General features: G+C 54.1%; 1 protein-coding gene across 1 annotated transcript in view; it reads right to left on the bottom strand.

The window, feature by feature from the left end:
• Positions 1-14268, bottom strand: part of KDM2A (lysine demethylase 2A) — a 33748-nt gene that overhangs the window by 8243 nt on the left and 11237 nt on the right. Inside the window, exons 4-13 of the mRNA XM_059474574.1 lie at positions 10618-10756; positions 9938-10016; positions 8712-8758; positions 8417-8595; positions 7575-7681; positions 7192-7285; positions 6563-6716; positions 5755-5870; positions 5514-5640; positions 4256-4677 (exon numbers count right to left, since the gene is read on the bottom strand). Of these exons, the coding sequence (XP_059330557.1) occupies positions 4256-4677; positions 5514-5640; positions 5755-5870; positions 6563-6716; positions 7192-7285; positions 7575-7681; positions 8417-8595; positions 8712-8758; positions 9938-10016; positions 10618-10756 (1464 nt within the window). The remainder of the gene's footprint in view (positions 1-4255; positions 4678-5513; positions 5641-5754; positions 5871-6562; positions 6717-7191; positions 7286-7574; positions 7682-8416; positions 8596-8711; positions 8759-9937; positions 10017-10617; positions 10757-14268) is intronic.

Here is a 14268-nt window from a genome sequence, read left to right as displayed (position 1 = left end):
GCAGCAGCAGCAGCAGCAGGATATGATACCCCAGCACGCCCTCCGTGGCCTGGCACAAACTGCCGGTAGCTGAGAGCTGCTCCCCCGCACTGCCTCGGGATTTGGCTTTGACTTGGAGGGAAAGATCCCTCGGCACCGACCGGACTGGCACGGACTGGCACGCTGCCCTCGGGCACGACAGCCCCCCGCTCCTGGTACATGGGGCTCCCGTGCTCACCCCGGTCCTTTCAGCACCCTCCAGCACGGCTCCCTCCCCACATCCACTCCCCACCGAATTTGCTGGTTGCAAAGGTGCTTTATTTACTTGACGTTGCCATGGTTACGCAGGCAGGAGGCTCCTGCCGGCATCCCGGCGGGCGGGCAGTGCTTCCCGCTGCCAGGCAGAGCCAGGGCAGGGGGTGCCCGGCGTGCCCCCCCCCCCGGTTTTCCGTGTGTCTGGGAGGCAGGAAGCCGCAGTCTCCCCTGGGCTCCCCGGCAGCGCAGCGTGCCGCCTTCAGACCTTCCGCCTCCCCGCGAGCACACGCCGAGGGAAAGGTCAGGGCTCGGAGCTCCCACACGGACATCGTGGGACCGCAGCGTCCGCCTGCCCGTGGCACCGGGGACGGGGCGGGAGTGGGGGCGGCTCAGTCACGCTCCCCGCCACGGAGCCGAGGGACCGCGGGGGCTCCCGGGTCCTGCGGCTGCATCTGGCTCGGAGCCGGGGTGGGCGACAGGCCGCTGGTCCCCTGTGCCCCGAGGCGCTGTGGCCGGCGGGACGCGGCAGAGGGGACCCTGCGCTCACACGGCCGGAGCGCCTCGGCAGCGGCGCCGGCGAGAGCGCCCCGGGAACGGGAGAGGTGAGCCCAAGCACCGGCCAGGGACCCCTCCGGAAAAGCAAAGGTCCCCCCGCGGTCCCCTCCCACCCTGTCCGGGACAGGAGCGTCCCCGCGTCCCCTCCCCGCGCCACGAGCCTTGCCAGCTGCCTGACCTTGCGCCGCTGGAGCTGCCGAGACTCTGGGGTGAAGTTTGCCGAGCCCTCTTTGTTTCGGTGCCCGCACTGCGAGGGCTGGGGCCCCCTCCCTTCTCCCCGGACACCTCCGGGGGCTGGCTCAGACCCCGGCCGGACCCCCGGTGTGCGGGGACATGGCTGGGGAGCAGCTGCGCCCCCCGCCCCGAGCGCCCCCGGCTCCTCCCCGCCCCCAGCAGCCGCACTGGCGGCCGCGTGCTCCTGCCGAGCCCTTGGGCAGCGGCGGCGGCAGCTTCCTGAGCCGGAGACAATGCTGCTGCGTCACCCACATGCGGTTCCCAGCAATGCTTTGCAACGGGAAGATGGCAGAAGAGAAAAAGGGAGCGAGGAAGCGGAGGGCAGAGCCGCGCTGCTGCAGCGCCGGGAGGGGCCGGGACGGCGGGGATTGGCGCAGGGTCCGGGCGGCGCTGCCCACCGGCCTCCCCGGGATCCCTCCCTCCCTCCGCCGCCGCAATCCGAGAGGCCGGGGCCGGGCTCCTCGGCGCCGGGCAGAGCGTGGCGGAGAGCCCTTACCCCGTCCCGCTCGGGCCCAGCCTCCCCGGCGCCTTTGTTTTGTCCGTTCCGAGGCGGGTTCGGGATCTGGGAGACCCCGCTGGAGAGAACGGGGCTTTGGAATGCAGGCAAGGATCAATCCCCTTGCCGCTCCCCCCAGGGTCTGCGCCCCCACACTCCCGACCTGGAGGGACAAACATCCCGCCAGCCAAGTTTGGGAGCAGCCACATTCCCAAAGGCACCGGGGACCAAACCGCTAGAGGGGGACAGATCCATTCCGGGCGATCAAGGTGTCCCCAAGCAATCCCAGCCCCCGGAGACGCCCCCCAGATATACACCGCAATTAAAATGGAGGAAACTCCAGAAATAAAACCAAACAGCACAGGGGAGCAGCGGCTGCTCCCACTTCTGATACATCCAAAGCATCCGCAGACAACTCCAGCTTTGTGTTCCCAGGAAGCCAGTCACATGCTGACCTGGCCCGGGACTGTCACCAACTGTGCAACCAGTGACACCCTCGGGTCCCCAGCATGGGCTCTCTCCGACCCGCAGGAAGGAGTGTGACCAGTGCTGCCATCCCACCATGGGAGACCTGCCTGGCACAGCTCACAGGCCATCCTGAACTTCCTCACCCATCCCTGAGGATTCCATCCCCATTCCTCACCAAATTCTCTCTCTGCCCACTGCCTAGTCAGACAGTGACCAATGCCACACCAGAGGTTTTGAGCTGAGGTCCTGGAGACAGGACCAGCACTTCAGGGAGAGGCTTATCTTGTTTCTACAATCCTTGGTGCTCCAACAGTTCCATGCACAGCACAGATATAACCTGTTTATGCCAGGACACAGGGGCCTGGTTTTAGACCTGCTGTCAGCTGCCTCATGACCATCCTCCTGTCAAAACCAGTCATGGAAATCACCACAGAGAGGTCAGAAATCATGGATGGAAGCAGTCAAAATACAACAGGACCTCTCAGAAATTCCCTCTTTGTCAATGATCCTTCCAATGACCTCCATCACACTCAGAATTTTCAGACAATTCCTGCCACAGAGCTGAAAGTACAACATTGTCAAATCCAAAGTGTCACATCCCACCAAGTGACGCTCCAGGCTGAACTCGTGACAGGACACATATTTCTCCACGTGACCCAAAACACAGACACCCTGAAATCCTGATCACCACACGAGAGGCTGTGGGAAAAGGCAGCATTTTCCTGCTCCTGGAGTGCCTGGGCACACTGGATAGCAGAGGGTGGCACGCCTGCAAGTCTGGATGAGAAAACGCCATGTTCTGACCGTGGGGAGCACAGACCAAAGTGCAGCTTCCCTAGCTTGGCCAGATCCCAGCTCCATCAATGACCTTACCTGGTGACACAAGGGCAAAAGTACCTGCTGCAGATTGGTGGCCCCAGCTAGAAGTTTTAGCTAGAAATGTCTTAAGCCCTTCCCAGGCTTTACAAGCCAACTTCTACTGGCCACTTCCATCACCTCTATAGAAAATGGGTTTTCAAAGTAGAGCTTTGCTGTGGTTGGACAAACTTGTCCCACTTTCCCCAGCCACTGGAGGCTGTGACTAAGGATCTTGATGCCTTGAGGATGTCAGTCCTGAGGGATGGAGTCCTGCAGCTCAGGATTCTTCCAAACCTCCAAGGACAGCCAGCTCTAAGGAACAAATCCTCAGGGAAGTTGTCTGGGATCACAACGGCTGTCACTCACAGCTCATCTGCGAGGTACAATTGGACACAGGGGCCTGGTCACACCAAAACCACAGGCACACCTTTACTACCTCCAAAATATGAACTGATTCTTTGATCAGGTCTCAAACTCCAACTGAACACCAATAACCTTTAAGGCTCTGCCTTTAAAATGCCCAACACCAGGCTCCTTTCATCAGCCCAAGGGTGAAACACAGAGCTCCAAGCTCAGGCTCCTCCAGAGCACCATACAGGGCTCAGAAACACACACATCACATTCTCAAAGGTCACAGCACACACAGGATGCTTGAAAAGCCACAAAAAACAGAAATTCAGCCCCTAACAGCACCTAGACTCTTTCAGCCAAGAACCCAGAGCCACACCCTCTGCTCCAACACAGCAGAGCTCTGGATTTACCTGAACATTTCACAAAAAACCATCAGGAGACAGCACTCGGAAATAAAAACAATGGCAAAGACAAGAACACATGCATGACCCTGTCTGGATGTCAGCTTTGGTACAGGCAAGCAGCTGTACAGATCACCAACATCATGGAGGGGAGCAGAAGGTAACTTTTTAGGGACTAGAATGGATTTCTGGGGATAGAGTGAAGCTGACATTCCCACTTAAGTGCTGAAACAGCTAAAACACCAAGGCTCATTGGGTCAGCTTAACAGATGAAGGCAAATAAAATCCAAACAACCCTCACCAGCCCAAAATAACTGACTCTCAACTCCAGGTCACACCCTGGGCAAACAACTCAAAGGAACAAAGCCAAATCCACCTGGGGCAAGGAAAAGGTTCCAACTGTCACAGAGTCCACAGCCAAAACTGGAAGTGAACTGCATCATCCACGAGCACTCCTGCACTGACAGCCATAAGGCACACAGCCAGGGCACAGGCACCCTCCTGCTTTCCCAACCCCAAATCCCAGGGCTGTCTCTCAGGGGTTACATCAGCCTCACACAGAGGAACAGGAGGACACCAATCCCGCCCCAGGACAGGGGCAGGGTGAGGTGAAGCCCAGCTTCCCTGTGGGAAGTGCTTTGCAGTCTCTCATCCCTACCTTGACATCAGCGATGAGGGCATCCTCGTCCTCGATGCCGGTGGGAACGCACTTCTTGTGCAGAGGGAGCGACTCCAGCTTGTCCACGAGGCAGCGCAGCCCCTCCAGCTCAAACTGGGTCAGGTGCACCCTCCTGCTCTTGCGGGGGCTGCCCCCGCTGGGCTCCCAGGCCTGGCCGTTCTGGGAGCCGCGGCTGGAGTCAGAGGAGTCCATGGATGGGGTCTTCTTGAGAGCCGGCAGGCTGCTCCGGCAGCTCTTGCCCAGTTCGTCGTAGTCCACGCTGGCACCGTTGGCGATGGGGCTGGTGAGAATGGACCTCCTGGTCGCGGGGCGCCGGGACTCCTTCCCTGCTGCATCCTCATCATCATCCTCCTCCTCCTCCTCTTCCATGTTCACCGAGTCCGAGGAGCTCAGCTCCATATCTGCCATGATGGAGAAACAGGAGAGCAATCACAGGAAGTGTTCTGTGTTTAGTGGGATCTCCCCTAGTCATGAGGGATGCTGGAGCAACAGATTTGTAGGAGGTGAAAGGAACAGAGAAGCTGAAAAAGCTGAAAACAGCTAAACACCCTTCCCATTCCTGGCCTGTCTGTGGGAATACAGGGCACCAGATATGGAAAAAGGTCCCAGAGGAAGAAATAGCAAATGCTCTGGACTGAATTTCATGTCGTAGACTTAATTTCATGGAATTGGGTTGGAAGGGACCTGGACTGTCATCTAGCCCAACCCCAGTGCCATGGGCCTGGACATGCCATGGGCCTGGACATCTTTCACTACATCATGTTGCTTAAAGCCCTATTCAACCTCATTTTGCTTTGGAGGACTTGGGATCTCCAGCTGAGGGCTCAGGATCTTGATGCTGCCTTCAAGATGCGATAAAGAGGATGTGGACTCACTCATGACCGTGAGGTCGCTGAGACCTCCAAGTAACAGTGTCAGCCCCTCAAACCCTGTGTGCAGGAGGCCCTGGCCAGCCAGAGAGAATTCCTGCCCACAGCACCGTGGTGGCCACAGCAACTTCCCCCCACCTCTTCTGTATAAGGCTCTGAACTGGTGGTGTGCTGGTTTCACAGCTGTGAGGAACCTGGGCTGCTGCAGGGCCAGAGGAGGAAGCAGAAGTCTGGCTGGTTGTGACTTCATGCCCAAAAAAATCCCCACCCAGCCCTCCCCTGCCTGGCACACTGCTGAGCCAGTGCCCCAGCAGGAGGGTGCAAGAAGCCAGTTGGATAGGTAAGGGAGGAATAAGGGCTAGACTTACCCATGCTGAGGGATTCCTTCTGGAAGTCCTTGGTCAGGTGGGAGCGGTTGGTGATGCAGTACACGTAGCGCTCCAGCACGTACCAACACATCTCGTAATAGAAGGGATAACGAAATTTATTTGGGACCTGCAAAACAGGCAAGAGGATCTGTCAGGCCTCCTTCCCACTGCTGCTCTCAGATGACAGATGGCGCACCAGGAGTGGCCCAGTGTCCAGCACGGGTCTCCCACAGGTCCTTACCCGTGTGCGGTCCTCGATGCTGTAGATCCGGAGCTGCATAGGGATGTTGAAGCTGTGTAAGAAGTTGCCACCAAAAACCAGCGTGTCCATGGGAGTGTACACAGCATGGATCCAACCTTGGGGAGAAAGCAGAGTTGGAAGAATCCTTCTGATCCATCATGCATAGCTTTTTGTCACTCTGGTGTCATCCTAGATTGTTTCCTAATCATGTTAGGCCTAGCACCAAGGGGAACAGCCTTCTGAAGTCTGTTCCAACACTCTAAACACCTTCAAAATAACTCAAGTTCCATTCCTTATCTCCAAGGCTAAGCAATCCAGCCAAGTCCAACATCTGGGGAATTCCAGCGTGGGTTTCCTTAAGGCAAAGCCACTCAGTTCAGGAAAGTGTCAGTTGTGATAACAGGACTCAAATGAGTGAGTTGTGCAACCCCTGGTGTTTTCTGTTCCTGGTCCTGCTGTACACCACAGCTCTGTCACAAGACACCCAGGAAGCTGAGGAGCTGCCTTGAGCCAGCCTGTCCTGAACCTACACTGTTCCATGTGTCAACATGACAGGATCTGGGAAAGCCTCCTTTAATAATTAATCAAATGTGATATGAGCCAGCCACAGCTTTCCTAACACTTGGGCTGGATCCACAATGCCATCACAGGCATGTTTTTGGAGGTGGCAAGCAAGAGGACAGAGCCACATCACATCTCTCTCTCCCACTGACTCATGAGGGAGCTAAATCCTGCCAGTGTCCCAGGATTTTCAGTGCTGCCACAACCCTGGCCAAGACCAGGATGCCCCTGCCCACCCTGAGGGTACCTGAGGGGATGACAAATGTGTAGCCCTGCTTGAGCTCGATGCGCTGGCACTCTGACACTCTGTCCCCAAGGAAAATGTCTCCCTGCTTCCCTGAGAGAAGCCAGTTTTCATAGAGCTCCAGGTTCTGGGGTGTGGGAGGGATCAGCCAGAAGATCTGCAAATAAAGACAACACACTCATCTAAGTCATCACACAATGAACAGCTATGGCTTCTGCCCAACATCTCAATCTCCTCCTCATCCCTCTCCCTGAGAACTTCCCAGCAAAATGACTGCAACAGCTGCCCCCCTCGAGAGGGTGAGCAAGGCCTTTTCCAGCCTGACACAGAGTGTTACAGGTAGCCTGACCTTGGGAAGCTTTTTAAGCTATGATTTACATCAGTGTAAAGAGATACAGAGCCCAGGAAAGCCACCAGAGTGACAAGGAGATTTACTGACTTTGATTTACATGTTAGAGCTACACCTGAACTAGGGATTGGCACCTGTCTGGCTACATGCAATATAGATAAATTTAGGGTGGAAAAGATTTCGATTTGCTGTCTGGGACCCGCATCTCAAGGATTTACACAAAAACAGACCAACAGGCACTTTCCTAAAGCGCCTATTGCTGTCCCAATAGGCACTGTCCTACCTTTCCCCCTCGGTGGATGTGGTACCACACAGAAGTGCCACCAAAGTCCACGTGGAAATCTGTGTAGCAGCCCTTGACACTCATCAAACAGTATCTGGTGGAAAACAAGATGAGAAGGTGAAAATGAATGGTGATCCACACTTTGGAGCAGATATGACATTCCAAGGGTCCCCCAAACCCAGGCCAATGTTTCAGAGCAGTATAACAAACCACTCAGCCCCTTTTCCACAAACCTAAAGGGGATTCAAGAAGTGACTGCAGCGGCCTTACAAGTGTCACCCACAAAAATAAGCTGGGAGACTGATCCTCCTCCTTCCCCTTGGTACACACTGCTGCTCCCTTGGGCAGTTTTGCTGCCTGCCACAGCTCAGGAAGCCACTTACTTCTGCACCTTTGGATACTGCATCTCCAGGATGGCATTGGTAGACTCTGTCTGACTTTCCTTCAGGTGCCTGGGCCACATGTTGTCAACCCAGTCAATCAAATCCACCTACAGCAGAGAGGGAGGAGACATGAGCAGAGAGAAAAGGGGCACAGCAAAACCTTTTGCTACCCTATGCTGGCAAATCCCTTTTTGGTCCTGGGACAGTGTGCTTCTGGGACAGTCCTACACATAAAGCACTCAGGATCAGGTGTTCAGATGCCAGCTCTGGACTTCCATAAAAAATATGCCACACAGTATCTCCTAGGGGTGAGATTCAGCTCCCTAAACTTCAGGAGAGTCAGAGATGTCAAGGTTCCCTCTGCAGTTAACAGAGAGAAGTAACTGGCCCCACACAGCTGCCACTTCCACTCTGCTGACTGCAGAGGTAGTTCAAGATGTTCATCCCACCCATCCCACCTCCCACAACTCATCTTCCCAGCACAAAATAGCTTCCTGCCCCTCTTCCAGCACACCTCCAGTCCTGGCCTCCTCTGCCCTCAGACATTTCAGCATTTTGCATCAGGAACTCTCCCTGCCACACTGTGCAGAGTTCAGACCTCCATGTTTCTAACTGCTGACAGCAACAAACAGGCTATCTCTCCACAGAGTGACATGCCAGGGACTTGGCCATGGCCACCACAGCCTGACTAGGAGATCAACTCCAGCAGCTTCCAGACTGACATCCCTGCTGGGCCCATGTGTGTTCTGAGTAGCTCTTCTACCACATCCCAATGCCAGGCTGCACCTCGCCTCCAGACTTCCAGGGAAAGCAGATCCCTGGGGAGGAAGAGCCCCACTCACCGTAGCAGGTCTCTGCACCAGGTTCTCCAGCTTGGTGTGGCTGAACTCCAGGCTGATGACGTTGTAGAGTTTCTCCCGCTCCTCCTCTGGCGTTTCGTAGTAGCGCGCCCACTGCGCCATGGACATCTCGATGTCCCGCTGCGTGTTCACGTCCATCACATCCACTATCCGTCTGCTCCCTGCCACAGTGACAGACACGTCACTGAGCTGTCCCTGTGCCCCACAGGCTCCAGGGGGCGGGATCCTCAAAGAGCCCAGCCACACAAGGGAGTGCAGGGTGGCTCTGGACACTTACCCACACACAGCCGCACATCGTTCACGCTGAAGTCCGGATCCGGCATCCTGTGGGACAAATATCTGGCTAAAAAGACCATCAAGTGCTTCTGGCTGCATTCTGTGACCCAGGAATTGGCACCCTGAAGGTACATCTGTGCTGATTTGGTGCTGGAGAAGGCCATGGAAGAGGATCTCTAGGGGCACAGGATTGGGGTGAACACTAGGACAAACTTCTGGCTTGGGAAGCAGGCTTGGGAATAGGATGTACCATTCCCAGAGCTGCTGTACAGTGACTTCTAGCAAAGGAGCCAGGAGGCCTTGAACCAAGCAATTCCATCTCTCATTTTAAAGGCTGCTTGTGTGAGTTATCCCAGTCCAAAGGCACGGCCAGAGCAGGACACGCAGTATATTCCACTGACACAGCAGAACCACTCCAATGTTTGTACTGGCACCCTCCTCTGTACAAACACTGCTGTCACAGGCAGAGCAGGCTGGCAGCCATTCGAGCAGCTCTTGACCCAGAGAAATATCCAAAAGCTCAGGAGAAATCCAGTTTCAGCCACACTGTAATACCCAGTATTAAATCTCCACCCTCCCAAGTCACCCACCAGTTAGGCTGAGCCTGGCATGACTTCCTACCCAATTCACCCCAGCAAAGAACATCCTGCACTGGATGAGATGTCATGCATCTGTTCACAGCTATGGAACCTCATGGTTTCAGAGCAGTGCTGCTGGTACTAGCTCTGAAAGTTTGTGAGGGGTCATTTATTCCCTTTAATCAAACACAAAAACACTGACCCAGTTTACACTTAGAGCTGCAAACCTCAATGGATGTACTGCAGCAAGAGAGGCAGACAGAAGCTTGGAAGTTCGGAAAATCAGGTTGGAATTCTGGAAAATGCCAGAAATACTACAAATTGTTTGATTCTCTGGCAATAGATGCCTATGTTACTAGGAAAGAAACCCAGCCAGATGTTGCATCAGAGCAGCAGTGGGACTTTCCAGACATTTGGTGGAATTCTGATCACCTACAGCCAATTCAGTCCTCTCATTTTCAGTCCAGACAGACTAGGAAGAAGGGGATAACTGAGCTGGAATATATTTCTCTCTGTCCACTGCACATCAAGAACAGCGTGGAGATGAGAGTCAAACCAGCCTAGCAGAGCCAGGAGCAGATCCCACAGAGTGTGAAGAGATGAAGGAATTGGCCAGAGTCACCCACCACTCCATGCTCCCAGCACTTACTTTATCCCCAGGCCGTCGGAGCTCCTGAAGATGAGTGGGTCCCTCAGGCCACCCCGCTGGATGTACTCTACTGTGAAGTCTGGTGTGGGGAGACAAGAAGAGGGAAAGTTTAGGAGAAACTCCTTCAGAGTGTTCTAGACATGCTCAGGTTGAAAAGGTTCTGTGGAGATCCCTAGACCAACCCTGCTCCTCACTTTTCTACACTCCTTCAGAAATCCTGGAACGCCTTTGCAGCAGTTCTCAGAGGCAGCAGGGTGTGTGCTGCTGACAAGCCTCAGACAGGGCCCCTAAGGAGGGTTTGCTCCAACAGGCTGCTCCTGACAGGTGAACAGCCTGGATTTTGGTGCTCGCTTCCCTAGGAAGCTTAGAGCCAAGCTAGAGATGCCTTGCAGAGGCGCTCCTCCCTCCCAGTAAATCCTCATGAGGGGCTGTGTGATGAAAAGCCATCCCACGGAGCCGTGTGCGTGCTGAAAGGAAGGGGAGACATCCCACACAGTCCTTGAATTAAGGATCTGGTAGACACGTGGCTGCAATTACAGGTGCTGACCCAGGCAAACCCTCCCATTCCTGGCTGCCACGTGTCCCAGCAAGCTGCAGACCAGCTCCATGCTCTCCAGAGCGAGCAGTTTCCATGCCATTCCCCACACACACTCCCTGGGACCAGCAGCCCCAAGACAAACCTTTGCCTTCCATGAAGACCACGAAAGTGGAGTTGAACTTGTTGGTGGACAGCTTTTCCTCGAGGTCAAACGTTCTCTTCCCTTCAATCTCATCATCGGAGATGCCGTCGTCCTCGTAACGCCGCCGCATCGTGCCACGCTGAGGGGAGAACACCGGGAAGGGAGAAGTTAGGGACCAGGAAGGGAAGCTATGGAGCAGGAGGAACAATCAGAGCCTCATCCCAGCCTAACACAGCTCAGCCACGGCCTCTAGGGGAGCTCAGGTCTGTCCTGAACCCAAAACATAGCACGGAAACATCAGCTTGGCCCCTCCTCCATCCAGATTTGTGCTAATTGGGCTTTATGAGACAGATAATCACTCCTAATGAACTCTCACACGGAAATAAGGGAGGAGGGGAGAGAGTTTAGTGTAACAGAGGCAAAGAACAAAGAATCAGTTCCCCACTTTTACAGATGCATCAGTATTTTGCTGCACTAGAGGTAAAGGCACTTGTGAGTTTAAACCTCTGCCATAACAACAATGATTTAAAAAAAGACTCGCAAGTTTTCATCTTTGGCTGTGCCTGTACACAGAAAGCTGATTTATTCTCTTGTTTGTGAGGAGAAGAATAGCAGAGTGGAAGGAACAATTTTCTTAGAGGGTCTTGTAAGCACATCTGTACAGGGATTCCTGACAGACATCCTCTTCTGACATTGCTGGATCTGGAAGAAATTACTGTCCCCAGCTGCTGGCCACCTGGCCAGAGAGCAGAGCCCTGCGTGGGAATGCTCCCTAAATCCCCTCAGATAAAAGGCAAACCTGCTCTGCATTAGCCAAGCTGCCTTCCCCTAATTAGGGACGTTCCCATTATCAAGCGTGCACACCAACTGCAGGGCCAGCAGACAGCCAGGGAGGGATGGGGCAGGAGGTGACACAGCTGCTGGCACCTGCCTGCAGCAGGGAGGGGCAGTGTCACATCCCCAGCACCGCCACCAGAACCAGCCTGCCATAACCTCACTGGAGAAAGAGGAATGAACTCCTTCGTACAGAAGCACTGCTTTAAATAAAATTTTTTAGATTAATTAGATGAACCAGTGCAGGAGCACGTAGGGACACACACAAAAAAAGGCTTTTCCCCCACCCCCTCCAACATTTAATTTTAACTCCCAGTTTCAAGCAGGCTGATGGATGCACAAGGAGTTCCCCTGCCATCAAGACAGAGTCACTCAGCCATTGTTCACAGCCCATTGACGGTGCTGAGCTTTCCAACCTCCCTACCAAACCCTCGAGTGACTGGGACACAAACACCTCATCAGCCAGGCACCAACAATTGGCTGCTCCTGAATGGGGCACTTCAGGCAGAGTCTTCAGGATCCTGCAGCCAGCGTCTGTCCAATGGCCCCGAGGATTAAACAGTCTGGAAAAGGGCTGCTGTCCTTTGTCTTAAACCATCCACTAAAGAGGAGTGGGATCTCCCCGTTTTTAACAACACAAAAACTCACTTTACTTGTGGGTTTTTACAGAGATACTTGTATAAAGGCAGGAAAATGCATTTAAAAAGCACAGACATATGGGAGTGGCACCAGCAGAAGTGACCTATTCCTTGGGAACACTTGGATTTTCACACTGCTAAGGCTGGGCTGCACTCACCAAAAACTGCAACTCCCAAATGTTCCTCTGCCTTTAAACTGAGACTGGCCCTTCCAAGGGGATGCATCAGAATTTGAAATTAGAGATACAGAGGTGTTATGACTGTGTTATAAGGGATGATTAGCCCATCTCATAATGCACTTATCCTTAAAAATCATGGAATCCATGAAGCCTGTGTGGTACTCAGCTTTAAAATGAAGGTACAGAGCAGAGAGGGGATTGCCCTGTGCAGGATTTAGGGACAATGAGCAAACTTCAAACTCAGCTTTTCCTAAAGAACCCAGCATTTTGGGGAAAGGCCCACTTCATCCTATTCCTTACTAAAGCACACCAGGGAAGTTCAAGGCACATCTATGCCGGGTAAGGATGTGAATCACCTTCCAGCATCACCAACGTTTCACTCTTCCCAATCCGAGGCAAGTCTAGGACTACAGATCCCAGCAGGCAGCTCTGTCAGAGAGGATGTGCACAAAGAGGAGGAGGATTCTGCAGTCCATGGTATCACCTGCTTTGGGATCAAGCAGGACCAGGCTGCTTTTGGACCTTCTCCCTTACTCCAGACACTCACTTTTAGGGGGAAAAGCAGCTCCTTTGTCTTTGCTGGATTCAAAACCTCACCTTTTGGGAGGAAAAGGTTTAGCATGGAAAATCTGGCAAGAAGAGGCTATGTCCAAACCACTCCCTTAATAGATTATACTTGATTCCCCTGGCTACACTTAACCAGAAGCAGGGGTTACTGCACTGGGCTGGAACTCAGGTGAGCCCCATTTGAGGACAAACCTCGGGATACCCAGGCTGGAATGCAGCTCCAGCCACAGACACGATGACCAGGCATTGTCTGTTCTTCTGGAAGTGGCACCAAGCCAAGCTCTGGACTGTGTAGAGCAGCTCATTCAACAGAAATGTGACCACGTGGCTGGGCCTGATTCGGATCCTTGTGGTGCCACGGGTGGATGCTGGAGATGCACTGTGGGATCAGGGCCCTGTTCAGACTCTTTCCCAGATGTCCTTCACAGCACAGCCTCCAAAGCAAACAGGTTGGAACCTTCAACCCAAACCACTCCACGATAAGGCAGCCACACCACAGAAGTGCAAACACCAGGAAACAGGCAGGAACACCTTAAACTTGAATCCTTTGCAATGAGGAAACAAGGATGCAAAACACAGAAGGAAGAGGATTGTGTCCTCCAGCCGAGCAAATTCCAAAGTCTATTGCTCCTGTCATCAGCAAAGCATCAGCCACAAACCCCCTCCAGCTCCCAGGCAGATCAGCTTTGCCCTGTTCCCATGGGCAGGGCAGAGTCTGGCCTCCTAATTGGCCCAGCATGAGGAAAGCAGGATCCCAGCGTGGCTGAGGACCCAAAAGCACAATGCAAACAGCTCCCATTCCATTGGACCCAGCCGGGGCCACGCTGCTTTCAAGTCATTGTTGTCTTGGGAGGGTGGGGAAAAACAATATTTCAGGGCCCCAGAGCAGGCAGGAGGAAGGAAAGGCTTCTGTGCTTCTAGGCATGCGGTATGGGAGAGGCAGCAGCTGCGGGAGTCTTCCCCTCCTGGAGCCTGCAGCTTCCTCACAGCACAGTGACACAAACCACAGACCCCATGTCCCCAAACTGGGTCTCTGTATGAGGACAGATGTGCTCAGTGGATGCTCCAAAACCCCCTTGCTTCTGATGTGCCACACAGCCACACAGGAAATTGCTGCCTGGATAAATAACTGGCTACAGGTGACACCTGCGAAGCCATGACAAGCTAATGCCAACCTAACCTTGCCACTACTGCACACACAGAGCTGTGCCAGTCCTTCTGACAGCACCAAGTGTGACTTCTTCCCAGGAAGAGCTGGCCACCCTTGTCCCAGAGCCTGTGCTAGGGATGGGGCTTGGCTGAGTATCCCTTCCCAGCACATTCCTACAGCCCATCCAGAGAACATCAGCAACTCACAGGCCTGGACTCTTAGACCAGAACTGCTTCTTCCTGGGAGTGACTCCACTATTGGGAGACCTTCCAGCATCAACCAG

Source organism: Ammospiza nelsoni, chromosome 6 (genome assembly GCF_027579445.1).
Source record: "Ammospiza nelsoni isolate bAmmNel1 chromosome 6, bAmmNel1.pri, whole genome shotgun sequence".
NCBI lineage: Eukaryota > Metazoa > Chordata > Aves > Passeriformes > Passerellidae > Ammospiza > Ammospiza nelsoni.
The sequence above is the reverse complement of the archived record's forward strand: the minus strand, read 5'-3'. Positions and strand labels throughout refer to the sequence as shown.